The 16,873-nt window shown below is 36.6% G+C and overlaps 1 protein-coding gene across 1 annotated transcript; it reads right to left on the reverse strand.

The window, feature by feature from the left end:
* Positions 1-6: 6 nt before the first annotated feature.
* Positions 7-16,049, reverse strand: LOC139126767 (bone morphogenetic protein 1-like). The gene is made up of 6 exons (XM_070692755.1): positions 15,974-16,049; positions 8,930-9,037; positions 8,373-8,486; positions 7,714-7,841; positions 1,939-2,199; positions 7-56 (listed from the first exon to the last, which is right to left on the reverse strand). Exons 1-6 carry the CDS (start codon positions 15,975-15,977, stop codon positions 15-17), a joined length of 657 nt encoding a protein of 218 aa, XP_070548856.1. The 5' UTR covers positions 15,978-16,049; the 3' UTR covers positions 7-14.
* Positions 16,050-16,873: the final 824 nt, after the last annotated feature.

Genomic DNA, 16,873 nt, shown 5'->3' on the forward strand with positions numbered 1-16,873 from the left:
GTCTCGATGAGATTTCAGTGTGCCTCCTCTTGCTCGTGTCTCGTCATCTTCTTTGGCTGCTTGTATGAGAAATGTCATGAACGTGAAAACAGGTAATACACGGCATCAAGACCGTCGAGAGGTTCACTCAGAGAGAGAGAGAGAGAGAGAAGAGAGAGAGAGAGAGAGACCCAACTAAAGGTTTTTCTATCAGAAATAAACAAACAATCACAGGTTTGTAGGAATAAAGACGATAAAACTTTTATTTTGGATGTTGGCAGAATAAAGTGAAATGTTTCAGGAACAGTAATTATAACGTTATGATGACAGATTATATCATATTATCACATGACCTGGCCCGAATCGCCACCTTTGTGACGTAGAATAGGACGGATAAGAAATCAAAATTACCCTGTTTTACGTCGCCAAAAAACTTTTTCCCTGCACTTTGCCGTGACGCTTTCGTTCACAGACCGATCTGTCGCGATCGATGCCCTCATGACATTTTTACGAAGAGGTAATGCGACAAATTCAGACATGGAAACATGGAAGGCATGTCCAACGAAATTTCGAGTCGCTAAAGCTTTTGTAGCTATTCCAAAGAATAGAATGGGGGTGCCCTCCAGTCTAGTCGTACGCACGGCTCAATGTTGAACGTTGAACCTGACGATAAACCAAAAAGCCTCAACGTAAGTTCAACTGAATAAATAAGTACTGTATGATCTTCTCAAAGCGACATATCAAATCATACGACGAACAACGAAACATTTCTTTCATCAGATAAAAAATTCGTAAATTCTCGATCGGAATCGAACCTGCAACATATCGGTAATCTGCTGTCAGCTATAGCCGTAGCCTTTGCAGCGCTATGGATGTATTATCTAAAGTTAATTGAACAACAGAACAGAGTTTCCATCAAGTGACAAAATGTTGATGTATCTACGGGCTAGATATGTGTCACTGCCATTGACGACTGGGATTGACAAGTTGACACCGGGGAAGATCGGTGGTAACGGGCCATCGAGGCAACGTACTTAGTCTGGGTCACACAGGGTGTCATAGAACTGAACTTTTTAGGCCCGCCAAGATTGTAAGCTCGTCATATTTTGAAAGCTATGACATCTCCTAAAATAAGAACTACTTTTTCGATTTTGTTGTTGCCTTCCCTTCATAAATATATTTGAAAAAAATTCTAAATACCGGTTATACTGGTTATAGTTCTATGGCTCTCAGACGCTAACACTATGAAGCCCCCCCCCCCCCCCTTGCCAGACTTCCTTTGGCGTCGGAACAGCGCTTGACAATGATTGACAACTTCATGGGTCCGAATCCATATGTCTGATTGGTTAAGATGTCATTCGGTGTATAATAAAATTTCAACATGATCGGATTAATGAATGAAAGTACCCAGTTAACATTTGCATATCACAGATTACTTTCATACCTTCATTAAATGAAAGTAATCCCTGAAGTAGAACCGAGATCGCAACAATATTTTCGCAACAATATTTTTGCGATCCTTCACTATAATTTTGAAGCATCCACATCAAACGGAAAGTAAGAAGATTGTTCAAGTGATAAATATATTATCCTATGGAATATTTTTATGTCATCGTATACTCGTTTTTGTCGAGGAGCCGTACAAGTTCTCGCCTTCGGCTCGAAGTTGTATGGCTCTGCGAACAACACTTATATACAATGACGTCAAACAGAGATAAAATTCATGGGATTATAGATAATTATCACAAAGGGTAACTATATTTACTGTACAGTTCTAAATTACTGTTGTAAACATTATGGAACTGACCTATGACACAAATATATTTGATGACAATCTTCAGTAAAAGATTTTAGTCACGTGCATGGCGATATTGTTGGTCACAATTTCATCAAAGTAACCTAAGGCAGTGCCCACCTACAAGTCCAGAACGAGAGCAAGACTTTCTGACCGACGCTTACCTGTATAGTCTGTTCTGGTCGATGAGGGCGTTCCATCGTCATCGATTGGTGTTGCGGTGATATGGAAACCACCGGCGACGACTGAACCGTCGGAGCGAAAGCTAATGAAGACACTGGGACCGCTGTTACGATTGTTTCAGGTGTCTGGTTTCCACAATACTTGCCAATAATCGGACTGAGCGAATCACCTCCGTCGAAGACGCTAATGTAGTCGTTCTTGCATTCGTGCGAGGTTTCCAATTCAAACTTAGAAAACTTCACCTTTACGAGTAAAGACATGAAAGAATATTATATATATATATATATATATATATATATATATATATATGTGTGGTGTGTGTGTGTGTGTGTGTGTGTGTGTGTGTGTGTGTATTGCAGGTGACCATTTGCCCGACGCCAGGAGGGCAAATTGTCTCCTGCTGCGAGGGCACATAAACCCATGTATTCTGGCAATAATATTTTTATTACATTCCTCTTCGGAGTTAGTGCTATATGACATTTAGTTACATGTAGGGCATATTCAAACAATTTTACCATTATCGACAGAATCAAGCAGATTTTGACGAAAGTCAGAAAAACGAGTGCGAACCTGGATTTTTACATCTAGCGTTAAAGGGAAAAAGTCGTCGGAACTGTGCCTGTGCCAGTTTCTTGTTTACAAACAATGTATTTTGTGCACGATATCAGGATGCACCTCATCAACATAGCTGCAACATTTAAATCATACGATGTAGATTATGACAGATATGTACTTTCATCAATCACCATCGTATCTTGGATACAGTGTTTACATTGGTCGTATGGGTCCCATACGACCTTTAAGTTCAGTTCCGACGACTGCATCCCTTTAAGTGTCTACATTAACGTCGAAAACGTCGAAAGGCTTCACTGGGCCGGTAACTATGGAAACCTATGGACAGACGTAGCTGCTGTCTTAAGTGAAATAAAATGATCATTTAATGAGCATCTGTTATATAGTGATGCACAATCGTTAAATACTGATGCACATTTGTTATATAGTGATTGGCATTTGTTATATAGTGATGCACATTTGTTCTTTATTACATGCCTCGATGTGAGTGCAAATCAGTGCATTGATTTGAATAGGAATATCCGGGATGTTAGCGGGCCGGTGAACGATGTACTGACCGGTTTCCATGGTTACCCGTTCCAGTGATGCCTTTCAACGTTTTCGACGTCAAAGTAGACGCTTAACGCTAGATGTAAAATATCCATGCGCGCACTGCTACTTTAACTTTCGTTAAAATCTGTTTGATGCTGGTCGATAATGGTAAAATTGTTTGAAAATCCTTGTATGTAGCTAAATCTCATATAGCATTAACTGTGAAGTGGCATGTAATAAAAATATTATTGCCCGAATACATGGGTTTATGTGCCCTCGCAGCAGGAGACAATTTCCCCTCCTGACGTCGGGCAAATTGTCACCTGCTCTCAGGCACATAAACCCATTTATTCAGGCAATAATATATAATAGTGAGCATTTGTTATATGGTGATTGGCATTTGTTATATAGTGATTGGCATTTGTTATATAGTGATGGCATTTGTTATATAGTGATGCACATTTGCTCTATAGTGAGCATTTGTTATATGGTGATGTGCATTTGTTATATGGTGATGTGCATTTGTTATATAGTGATGTGCATTTGTTATATGGTGATGTGCATTTGTTATATGGTGATGTGCATTTGTTATATGGTGATGTGCATTTGTTATATGGTGATGTGCATTTGTTATATGGTGATGTGCATTTGTTATATGGTGATGTGCATTTGTTATATGGTGATGGGCATTTGTTATATGGTGATGGGCATTTGTTATATGGTGATGGGCATTTGTTATATGGTGATGGGCATTTGTTATATGGTGATGGGCATTTGTTATATGGTGATGGGCATTTGTTATATGGTGATGGGCATTTGTTATATGGTGATGGCCTGTTCCAATAGAAGACTCCAGCTCTAAAGTACAGAAAGTTGATTGTTCATATCTTGATCGCGACCTGGGCTTCCCCTAGTTGCAGTCGCATATGCCTGCGCAGAGTATCGCGATCACCGCACTCACTAGAGTTGATCAATTTAGTAATTACTTTTAAAAATTATTTCTCTAATTTTAATATAATGACCTCTGCTAGAAAAGAGTCATCCATCTTCAGCAATCGTTTGGGAGGTGGGTTTCCTCATTTTCTACTAGTGGTCGGGTTGATTAAAGTCATGCTTGCGCGTTCGCGTGAGCACAGAATTTACCAATCAGCCTTGGCGAAAAGTTAATATTTTCGTAGGGACTGTAACCTCCATAAATGTAATAATCTCCATAAATGTAACATCAACCATAAATGTAATGAAGTGCACCCATAAATGTAACAAAAATCAACCATAAATGTAATAAAAACACCAACCACAATTGTATTAAATGGTAACCATAAATGTAATAAAAAATCACCCATAAATGTAATACTTGTCAACCATAAATGTAATAAATCTATTTTGTGATCGGAATTTAAGAATTAGCCCTTAAATATTTATCAATTGTTTGCGTTTAGTGTGTGTTTGTATATTTTAAAGTGTATTTTACATTTCCCTATTTTGTGAACAGAACTGATTGGCCATTGCGAGACACAGCTGTAATATGAATGTCAGTGCAGTCTCTACTCCAGAGTGGAGGAGACTGTATAACACTACGATCCCTTAACGCCAATTTTTCGAAATTTGCCGTACTTTTTTAAAATGTCGTCTTCAGTGGATAAATTGTGTGAAATAATCGATAGATTGTCTGTATTCCTATGTTGTCCCACTTGAAGTTTGTTACTTCACTAGGGATGCTAGGATGTCTAATTTTGTTCTACTGTGTTCGAGGTAGTGTTCGTATTGTTTTCACTAGATTGAAATATGGATATATATTCTCGTCAACATGTTTTGCGTCGTAAGTTTCTATTATAAGATTATATATTTCTTTGTTGTTTTTTTCTGAGTTGTTTTTTGTAAACTCTGGTATCACTGGTTGACAAGCTGATTTTAGGCTTCTTCATTTTGTCATCAATTAATAGTGTAGAGAATTGCTGTTCCACTTCCTTCCATGGTTTGATCAGTACCTCATCGTTTTCTGATAGTTTTCTCAATGTATTATATTATGTATTTTGGAAAGGAAATCTATTTTCAGGAAAGTAAGCAATAACACTATTTACTCGGCGCATTTATAAACAAATGATCAAATATGCAAGTTCAAGTTTATTACCTTTATGGTTAATTTGTCTATTACATTTGTGGTTCCGGGTTGTTACATTGATGGTTGGCTGTTTTATTACATTTTTGGATGATTTTATTACATTTGTGGTTGATGTTACATTTGTGGAGATTATTACATTTATGGAGGTTACAGTGACCCTGGGGGAAAGTTGGTTGAGAGAGAGAGAGAGAGAGAGAGAGAGAGAGAGAGAGAGAGAGAGAGAGAGAGAGAGAGAGAGAGAGAGAGAGAGAGAGAGATGGGGCAACACAGACTGTGATGTCCTTATACTATTGTAATGAAGACATTCGTATTTCAGCGTTTTCAAGCTTGAACAAATACACCTACGCTGCTACATCATGAATGACGGGTTCGAGTTGGTGTACAGATTTTTGCTCACGTGTTTACACACGTGAGCATATGTCGCAGCGATGTCTGTCTGTCTGTGTGTCTGTGTGTCTGTGTGTCTGTCTGTCTGTCTGTCTGTGGGCTCAATATCTCAAAAACGGCTCATCAGATCAGAGTCAAATCTGGTACATAGATTCAGTTAGCAAATGGCAAGAAGTGATTAGTTTTTGGTGGATGTGGCTTGCTTACTTTTTGCTCATTTGCATAATTAATGATTTTAGAAAAAACGGATATACATTGAGAACGACTGCACACAATTTGATGAGATTTGCTATAAATGTTGATCACATCAAGATATATCAGCTGTGAAAGTTGTTAAGGGGTGACGTGAAAGATAATTACTAATTTGCATATTTATTGAAATTTCCTAATTAGGGTTATATATCTGAATTTACTCGATCAAAATTGACGAAACTTGGTATGCATTTTGAAGATACTATGATTTAACATTATTGAAAGTCATTAAGCATTTTTACTTCATCCAAATCCTAATTTGCATATTTAATGACCTTTTGAAATTAAGGATATATATTTGAATTTACATAACCAAAATTGATGAAACTTGCTCTGTATATTAAAGATACTATGATAGAATATTTTTAAATATCATTAAGCATTTTTACTTCAGCCAATTCCTAATTTGCATATTTTATGAACTTTCCTAATTAGGGATATGTATCTGAATTGACGAGACCAAAGTTGACAAAACTGGCTATGTACATTAAAGATACTATGATAGAACATTATTGAAAGTCATTAAGCATTTTAACTTAAGTCAATTCCTTATTTGCATATTTAATGAACTTTCATAATCAGGGATATTTATCTGTATTGACTAGACCAAAGTTGACGAAACTTGCTATATACATTAAGGATACTATGATAAGACGTTACTGAAAGTCAATAAGCATTTTTACTTCATCCAGCTCCTAATTTGCATACTTAATGAATGTTTGAAATTAGGGATATATATTTGAATTTACATGACCAAAATTGATGAAACTTGCTATGTACATTAAAGATACTATTATGTAGTCTAACATTATTGCAAGGCATTAAGCATTTTTCTTTCAGCCAGTTCCTAATTTGTGTATTTAATGAACTTTCCTAATTAGGGATATATACTTGGATTTATTTGATTACAGTTGGCATAACATGCTATGTATATTGATGATTATACCAGGTTATACCAATATTGAAAGTCATTTCGCACTTAAGTTTTCATGCCTGCTAATTTATAGTTTGCATATCTAATGAGCTTTCAAAGTATGGAATCTATAGTTTGAAGGACTTGACTAAAGGCAATTACACTTGCTATATAAAGTGGTGATACAATGACAGCAGTCAAAGAAATTAATTATTTCTATTTCAGCTAATTGCGTATTTGAATACTTAATGACCTATAGAGTTAATCATTATGTTGATCATAATACTTTCAGTGAAGTTGCAAACATGTGGCGAAGGTTCAAATTTACACATAACTGCAATATATAATGAGACACGTGAGCATTTACAGTTCATATCTGGTTAACCTCAAGGCTTTAGCTGTTATGTTGTAAACCGCATGAGGCTGAAGGCCGAGTACCGTTTACAACATGCCAGCTGCAGCAAAGTCTTTGTCAATGTATAAATGGGCTTTGATGAACAACTAATTAAAGAATGCACCGTCCTGACGAAGGATTTCGCGCCTATAAGTGCATCAGCAATTTCCAGCAGAAAGCTGTGTTAACGCTTTAGCCCCTGTTACAATAGTTGACGGAAAAGTTTAAGAGTACCAGTCTCCGAGAAACTCGTCGGATACCACTACGTTAAGCAACATCGCACTCATTTTAATTTCATCAGTCAATATTTCCGTTCAAAATTAAAATCAAAATTAACAAGTTACCACGTGTACAATCTGTCAGATGTTTGACTTACGTTCGTATGCAGGTAAGTAAACCATTAGGCGTGCATTGATATGGAAAATAGTTAACTTTACGTTTGTATTCGTATGATAATGAAGTCTATTCATTCAACTGTAAGGTTTATTAATTTCCATTAGAACAATTTGTGTTGCTATGATAAACGTACGGTAAGAACAATGTGTCAAATGACCGTGAGCGGTATAACAGCATTTATGACATACCTGAATGAGTTCACCTGGCTCAGATTCAAGGCTGTATGAACACCTTTTGTAGAGTGGATACTGCAGTGGGTAGAAAGGTGACGTGATATCGGTCGCTTCTGTCAGGAACTGTTGGTTATCGCAGTCCACTGTGATCAAAGAATGTAGTTCAACGTAAAACAAGCTTTAAATTCACGAAGAGAATATAGAATTATAATCTAATAAGATTTTTAATAGGAAATCGGAGGACTTCACAGCTTCTACGATGAATTAGTACCACTGGAACGTCAAAACAGGAAGGCATATCGGCATTTTACCAAAGGCGACGTCCTTCGGAAATCTTGTAATAAAATTCCCATGTGCGCATTTCTCCCTCCCCTAATGGACACGTCCTGTCAGGGTGATTTTCAGGTTCCATGTAGCCATCATTTACAATGTAGTGCACTGTAGTGCAGTCGAAGGATGAAAGCAAACATTAGTGCCCTGAAGGACAATAATATTATAGAACCATTTCTTGACATAACTTCGATATCATAAAAAGTTCTAACCTTCTGTTTTACGTCGATCTTTTTTGAGTCATCAAAAGTTAACATTTCAAGTTGACTTATAACGCACGTACCATAGCTAACCCGATTTCATAATATATCGAAATATACGACATGAGTTTTGTATGTTCTTACCGTCATGACATTCTGTGCCTACAAAGCCAGCTGCACAGTCGCATCTGTACGTGTCACGGTTGTACACACATGTTCCACCATTCTCACAGGGCTGGGAGAGACATGGATCAATATCTGCTGAGCAATCAGTGGTAGAAACATTTGATGAAGTACTATTGCCATACTGGGTATAAAAGGGTGAAAGTCACTAAGTATTTTGGTCCCGGACATTACTATCATCTACTTTACTACTGTCTTTCAAGATGAGTCTTCAATACCTCTGTATGAACACGGTCCACCCTTACTCCGTACAAAGACAGTATTGTTTCTGTCTGTATAATATTGTCAGTCTACAACTCCCTGAACAAGTCAACGTACTGTCAACTCTCTTAACAATGAAAATGTGCAGAAGGAGCGTGAAGCAACACGTTCTTTCTGAATATATGACTCGGTACAATCTTTCAATCGTAGTCCACATCAATTTCTGTACGCAAGGCTTCATAAATTTGCGTTGACGGTGATATAAAACAGTGTAAGATAGGAGACTGGCAACGTCTGAACTTGTCCCACGTATTTACCTGTCACAGGCGTTTGTTCGCTTGATCGACTTGACCATGCCAGCGCGCACAAGATAAGTAACGCGAATACTGCTTTCATCTCGTCAGGCGTTCGATCTTGAAACTGAAGTTATAAGATGGAAGAATGGTGAGAAAAGGAAGAAGGATCATCTTATATTTTACCGCAATTATACGGAAACTTACGACAATAACGAGGGGCCAAGGGCCATGAAATAAAATGTATCCAATACACTTATGTGCCATTAAAATTACGTCCCTAGGAGCGGAATTAATGCAAGAAATACTTCAAAAATGACTTATAAAACACAAAAAGGGAATTGAGTCAGAAGGAAGTACAATAGAAATACGAGTTTCATAAGAAATTAGAAATTAAACATGTTGAGTAAGCAGTTCGTCTTGTTTCGAGATTTCCAAAACTGATATCGACAAATGATGCAATCAGGTTCATGGCGACAACACTTCGCATCATTAGTGCTTCTGTTGCTCATAGTTTTGACCACCAATAGAAGCTGCATACCCGTGTTGCAAAAATTTGACCGTCCGTAAGAACTCTTACCGAGATGCACTCCGTGACAAATTTTCTGAACTTTGATTAGGCCTAATTACAACGTTTGTGTGACAAAAAAATCCATTGCCTTCTACATGAACCCCTCCATTAGCGAAAGTTAAGGTGTGTGAAAATCAAACCTGACAATTATGATTCGAACGTCCCTTGAACCAATTGATAGTTTGCTGAAATAAGTTTCAATCATGTACGATCTATAATGCAAAGAACCCACACTGCACAACACATATGTTTTCTGCTAAATAATGCAATTTTCCTCTCCCCGGTGACCGTGACGCTATGCATTGTCTTCAATTTCATATTTTACTCTCTATTTTGTGCGCTAATGATCATTAGCACTGTAAGGATCACTGCATAAAAACCCTATAATACTTACTGTATTAACATGGATTATTGCCTGTATTTTAGCTGAAGAGTGCATATACAGATGAATACAGTCAAGAATCCATTTTTTGTATTCAGCAAGCCTGTATTCATGTGGATTCATGTGAATTCACGTGTATTATACTATAATACAGGCAACTCATTAATGTGAATTTATCTGAATTATTGGGTTTTCATGCAGTGGATATGACATCCCCCGTGGATCTCTCCCCTCCCTTATTTGGTAGTGAACCTTTCATATCGCAGTGAATTGTGGGTTCTCAGGCTACAAGCTGCAATAACAGCCGCGCATACAACAACAAAATGGCGCTTGGCCCCGTGCAACTATATTTAGTAACAAACTTGAAATTGCAATCAACGCCGTTTATCAAATTCACAGAACAATCGGTGCGATAATTCACTGCCCACTGATCGCCGACTGTGGTTATTCGTTACAAATGACCGTGGGAAAGGAAGTTGTATACAGGCGCTCTGTAGATATGACCCTGTGTAAACACAGGCACAATCATGACAGGTTGCGACACAAGGGCGTATTACAGGAAAATATGAAACACAGAATGATTTTCAATTACCTAAAGCGCTCTTTTCTGAGAGAAGATCCCTCGATGGAACCTTGTTCATTAGGGGGCAGGTAAGCCTCTCAACAAAACAGAGATTCGTCTTATATACATGGGAAAGGGAGATCGTCTTGAAAACACTGACCACTAAGGCCAGAAAGAAAAAATAAATTGTGTATCGGATTAGCTGCTTCTACTTTGCTCGATTTGGAGTTGTTTTTTTTTTTTATTTCGGCGAATTCATACTTCTGCATCGCAAATATGTTGATAACGCCGTTGGCGGCGCCCTACACTGCGTCGGGGTTTCTCCGGCATGTGGGATTCTTCCGGCGTGTCTGCACTGAGCTCTGTCAACACGTTGTTAAAACGTCTGAAATATAGTGTTGAATTCAATAACCAGTATCAGTGTATCTTGTTTGAGATATTTCTGTTTAGCCTGAAGGGGAAAAGATTATTTTGCCCAGTCTTCATCCCGGCAAAAAAGTCCGAGGGATCGCGGTTACTTTTGGGCTAAAAAAAAAATATTTAAAAAATTCGCTCGCCGCTCCTGAACTTGGTCAAAAAAACCCGATGAACATTTTTTTTCTATGGCCCGAGTATATTTTTAGTACGGGGAATGTGGTGTTGCTTTCGGGGGAAACTCAATCTTTGCAATGGATTGGACAAAAGAAGGGCGTTGAATGTAAAGAGGTATATAATACAATGCTGTTTGCTACAATGACGAAAAAACAATGACAAGAAAACATTACACTCCTATCGGTTATCGCGAATGCACTCTGTATCTTTCAAGAACGAGCATTACAGTAAGCCACCAGTATTTTCGAGTTTAGAACATCGAAATACAAACTCATTATGGGTTGAAATACAAAAATGCGCTATTGTTGAATCTTTATAACGCGAGTACTTCGTGGGTGATTAATGATTAAATAACTTACATCACAAAGGTATACGCTTTTCGCGTAGACAAGCGACGGGAGATGCTGTAGCAGTGCACTACTGCAGTGTCTTGGGTCTCAAATTTGTCTAATTAGGCTGTATATCAATATTAAATCCATTGATTTTTACGTTGGACCGCTGCTATTCATTAATCATACGTACCCTTACAGTTTTTACTTACATAGCTCCAGATCAGATGCCAGATGTCGCTATCGTAGCCTAGAGAGACAACTGGCCAAGTCAATTAATAATATTTATAATTTTACTACCTCAGATACCATACTATTGACACCTGAGAGTCACGGGTGGCTCTTAAGTTAGATTGGTAACCCCAATTATTCCTTTCAGCGGACAATATTTTCTAAATAAACTTCAAGTCATTGTCAGGCTAACTATTTAAAAAGTTATATCCAACTTGATTTATTAGATAACGGTTATAGCTGTGACCGCTAAGTTGTACTTGTCAACTAACAAGAGTCCCCCTATACACAATGTATGTTTAGAGGAAACACACAATCTTATAACTATGTTAGTTCCATTCCACGTTTTGATTTGATGCTGCTTGAATTGGTAAATATTAGTAAATACTATGACTTCAAAACCGTCCCTATGCATTGGAGTTACACACTTGAAAACACTTGCCCCATCCCTTGTAAATTCAGTTCATGGCCCTAGTCTTGTGAATGCCAATCAGTAAGACCTCAAAACATCAATATTCCTTTAAGAGGTATTCAAATCAGAGCAAGAGTAAAGTATTATGAAGAAGGTTAACAAAACACCAGTTACTTTTTGGCTCTAGAGAGAAAAAAAAATTAGAAAGAAACAAATCAACAAATTATTGGTTGATGGGCGAATGATTACAAGCCTAGATGAAATCATACGAGCTGAAAAGCGTTTTTATCAAACGGTATATAAAGCACCAGGAATAGGTTCTGGGGAAAACGTTTTGCGGAGATATTTACAATCTGTGAAACTAAAAGAGTTACTGACAAACGAAGAAGCTGAAAAGTGTGAAGGATTATCACAGAAAATGAATTCCAACAAGTAATATTTAAAATGAAAACGAACAAAACACCAGGGGATGACTGTTTACCGAATTTTACCGCAGATTCTGGGAAGACTTACGTGAATTATGGTCAAGTCATATAATGAAAGCTACGTAAACAACCTTTATACTGAATTTCAGAAAAGAAGCATTATAAGCCTGATTCATAAAAAAGATCCCGTTTAGATTTACAAAACTGGCGTCCTATTTATCCTCGCTGTAAGAATGAAGAAAGTAATTTCAATCATAATTGATCAAGATCAGGTTGGCTATATAAAAGAAAGGTATATAGGTCAAAATGTGCGAACGATTGAAGATGTAATTACATACTTAGAGACCAACAACCGAGGTGGCGCAATCGTTTTTCTAGATTTGTATAAAGCTTTTGATTCTGTTGATCATTCTTTTCTGTCGGCAGTTTTACAAAAGTTTGGTTTTGGTCTTCAGTTCATAAACTGGATCAAATGTATATACAAAGATTCAAAACGTTTTGTGGCAAATAATGGTTGGCTGTCAAGTAGCATTAAAATTGAAAGAGGAGTAAGACAAGGTTGTCCACTCTCTGCACTTTTATTTTTATTAGTCGTCGAAATTTTACTAAAAAAAATAAGACACGATAAAGACATACTGAGGATAAAAGTTAAAGACGCATCAGAACAAAAGAAATCAAAATAACACAGATGGCAGATGACATGCAACTCTACGTCACAAAATTTAAATCCCTTACAAGTCTTAAATTTAATTGATGAGTACGGGAAGTTTTCTGGACTGAGATTGAATCGAAATAAAACAGGTCTTAAATTGGGAAAATGGAAAAACAAAATGATTTAGAATATATTTTATGGCCAGACAAACCAATGAAAGCAGTGGGAATATACTTTGGGCATTGTAAAGGTGAAACCGTCAAGCTGAACTGGAATATAAAATAGACAAAGTGGAAAATTTGTTGTAAGCGTGGAAAAAAATACTTATTCCTCTTTGGTAAAATCACAGTTTTAAAAAGTTTAAGCGATGTCAAAAATTTCTTATGTTGCTTCAATGATTGAAATTCCAACAATAAAATTGCAAAACTAAACAAAATCTTTTTATGAATTCTTATGGGATGGTAAAAAGGGAAAGTACAACGGGCAATCATAATCAATAAATTAGATAAAGTTGGACTACAAATGATTGACACTGAATCTCATTTCAAACCTCTAAAATGTTGTTTGGTGGACAGGTTAGGCAACAACACGAACGCTACCTGGCAAATACTACCATATTATTGGTTTAGTAGTATTGTAAATATACCAACATCATTTGTATGTAACGTTGATAGATACGTGTTACGCGAAATGACAAAAATGTTACCAGCATTTTATAGAGAAGTGATTTCATCTTGGTATGAGATTAACCAAAGTCAAACATTAGTTCATATGCTAAATGGTATCGCTAATCAAATAATCTGGAGAAAAAAGTTTATAAAATTTGAAAAGAAAGCTCTATTCTTTAAAGAATGGATTAGATCGGGTATATATTATACATGTTGCCGATTTATTCAAAGATGGAGGACTTCTGAAAGAAAAGGAAATATTTAATAAACTTAAAATAAAATAAACTGGTCAAAATTAAAAACATGTCAATAAAGAAAGTGGCAAAATTTAATTATTTCTTATTGTACGACAAATCACCACACAGTGTAAATCTTTTTTAAATGAAAAGTGAAAAAAAATCAACATTATGCACAAAATGTAACGTAACAGAAAATAACATTTTTTTATTTCAGTTTGTATCTTTAGCGCCATTTTGGAAACATTTTAATGATGTCTGAAACTACGTATTCAATACTAAAATCACAATTACCTGGTCTCATATAGTTTATGGATATCAAATAACACGTTACAATTTTAAATTATTAAATTTGCTTTTAAACGCTTGCTTCTTTTGCTGTCTATAAGGGACAGCTAATCAACATTAATAGTATAACAAAACATCTTGTTGAGGAATTTTCTGTAGTGACATGTTCAAAACACCACAAAGTAATGATGAATTTATTGTTCGCTTGTGAGAGTTAGATAATGAAATAGCATGGAGTAGTATGACCTCAAAACTGTGCATGACGTCAATAGCAGTTCTTCATAGGGTAGGTTTACTTTTGAAAAAAAACCCGTAGGCGCCCTCTCCTCGATAATTCTGTCTCAAATCCTATCCCTGTTTTTCATAGCCATTCTGTAATTAAAAAAAGTGATCAGTATGACGTCAAAAATTTAATATGACTTCAGATACGTCATTTTATACAGTAGGTATGGTTTTATAGATGCTATCCCTCCCCATTGTTAATTATTTCCTCAGCCCTGATTTCGAAAATATTTTTATCCATCTTTAAGTATTAAAAAGCAGATTACATTACTTTAAAATGTCTATGTGACAACAGAAGCGTCTCACTATGCGGTTGGTATTGTCATACTTAAATTTAACCCCCTATCTTACTGCACATTCGGCATGGGGACACCTTTGAGGTAAGGAACCTTTGAGGTTTATATTTCACAAGTATCGCTTAAGTTACAAGTAGGGACTCATTGTGTCTTTCAGGGTTGGTTGACTTGACGTCATGTACACTTTGTTCGAGATATAAGATTAATTAGAATAAAGAGCCACAATCATCACGTCTATTTTCGTTCGGGAAAGTACCTGTAGTAGGTACCTCCATATCAAGTAGAGTGGGGACATATATTCGGACTTAACTGTTGCAATACGTTTTTTTACTACAAATGTGCGGGATCATTTTGAAGCACATGAAATAACTTACGTTTCGCCAGCCTCTGGAAAATCAAAAATTTTATTTTTCCCCTTGGAGTTTACTCAGGAATGGCGGCCATTTTTAATTTCACATTTTAGTAACGTTTGGGCAATTTGTTTCTCTTGTATCAAGTTTTGCAGGGTGCTCCCTTATGGTTGTTCTCGGTTTCAAAATGGTAGGGCTAAAAAATTGTCTTGGGAAAAGTTTTTGAGAAAATTTAAGTTTTTGAATTTCGAGGCGGACTACCTTTAGTTAGTGCAACTTTCACAAGATAAGCCTTGCCACTCAGTTATATAGCTGAGTTTACATGATCGGCCAAATTAGTCATTGTCTTTAATATGATTGGAGTAAGCTATACCTCGCCCTAAATTCTAATTGATTCTAGTTCACTTAAGGCTACAAGCTGCTTTGTCAACAACTGTTGTCCGACTGGTGTTTGAGGCGAATAAAATGGGACATTATTGAAATGTCTCTATTTGAAGAAATGAAAGTGATTCGCAATAGTTGTAAAAGAGCGCATTTTGTCAAAAAATTCAGCAACAATGAAGACGCAAAAACGCATATTTCTACTGCCACTATTACATACAGATTTTCCACTTTTTCTTAAATTAGTTTATCCTCGTAAACGTCTGTGGGTCGACGTGTTTCATATGTTCACCGAGAAATAATAATTGCGACAATATCAGGTAAAATTTTGAGTTGCCAATTTGAAAGATTACTCAATTAGCTTAGATATATGGCGGAAAAGACAAAAAAATGTCAAAATCACTTGCCAGAGACATGCATCCCGTCTTCTTCCAAACTAGCTGCCTTCAGACGTGTGGACGGACTGGTAGAAAATGAGACTCTCAACACAGTGAAGGTAACCTTTATTGTTATTGTTGAAATCTTGAGTACGCCCCCACCCCGAGTGATTGCGACACCAATATCTGGTAACTAGGGTGTCACGTGAGGACAACATATCAGCACATTCCTAAACAATGTAGTAATAAAAAGCAACAGCAAAAACACGCGAATGACAAAGAAAACGGAAGACGTTTACGAAAAAATGTTACACATTTCGTATGATTATCGCATGAAAACGTTACAATAATCGTATACCATAGTTGCACCATGGAAACTGTCTATATCAGTCACTCGTTATCATAGTTAACATTTTATTTTGAATTTGTTCTTTCAACCACTTTAGAGCAATTTAAGAGGCACTGTCTGTAAAAACCTGCAGAGCGCCTATATGAGGTGGCCAAGGGTAAATTTCAAAAACATATAAATTATATACCAAAAGATAGGCCGTGACCTAACTAAAGTACCAGTATAATAATTTTGTTGTGCTACCTTCTGTTACCATAGTAACAGCGTTTGAAAATAAGACGTCAATGGCGCAAATTTTACATCAAACGGTCAAAAACAACATTTCTATATAACAAATATACCAATATTTCACCAATCATTACTTGTCTTGTCTAATTTTCCAATTGTACAAGTACAGTAAAATAGTTACGCGAATGGTCAAGTCAATTAAGACAATGGGTATATTTTGACCTTTGACCCCATCTTATGTTCTTGATAGCGCCCTCAAGTGGCCATGTTTTTCGGATTTGTGGAAAGAGAGAAAACTTCTACAATTCAAACGAGTTTAACTCAAAAAGGAAGCGGGACCGTAATAAGTTGATATAAT

This window comes from Ptychodera flava, chromosome 3, assembly GCF_041260155.1.
Source record: "Ptychodera flava strain L36383 chromosome 3, AS_Pfla_20210202, whole genome shotgun sequence".
Lineage (NCBI taxonomy): Eukaryota > Metazoa > Hemichordata > Enteropneusta > Ptychoderidae > Ptychodera > Ptychodera flava.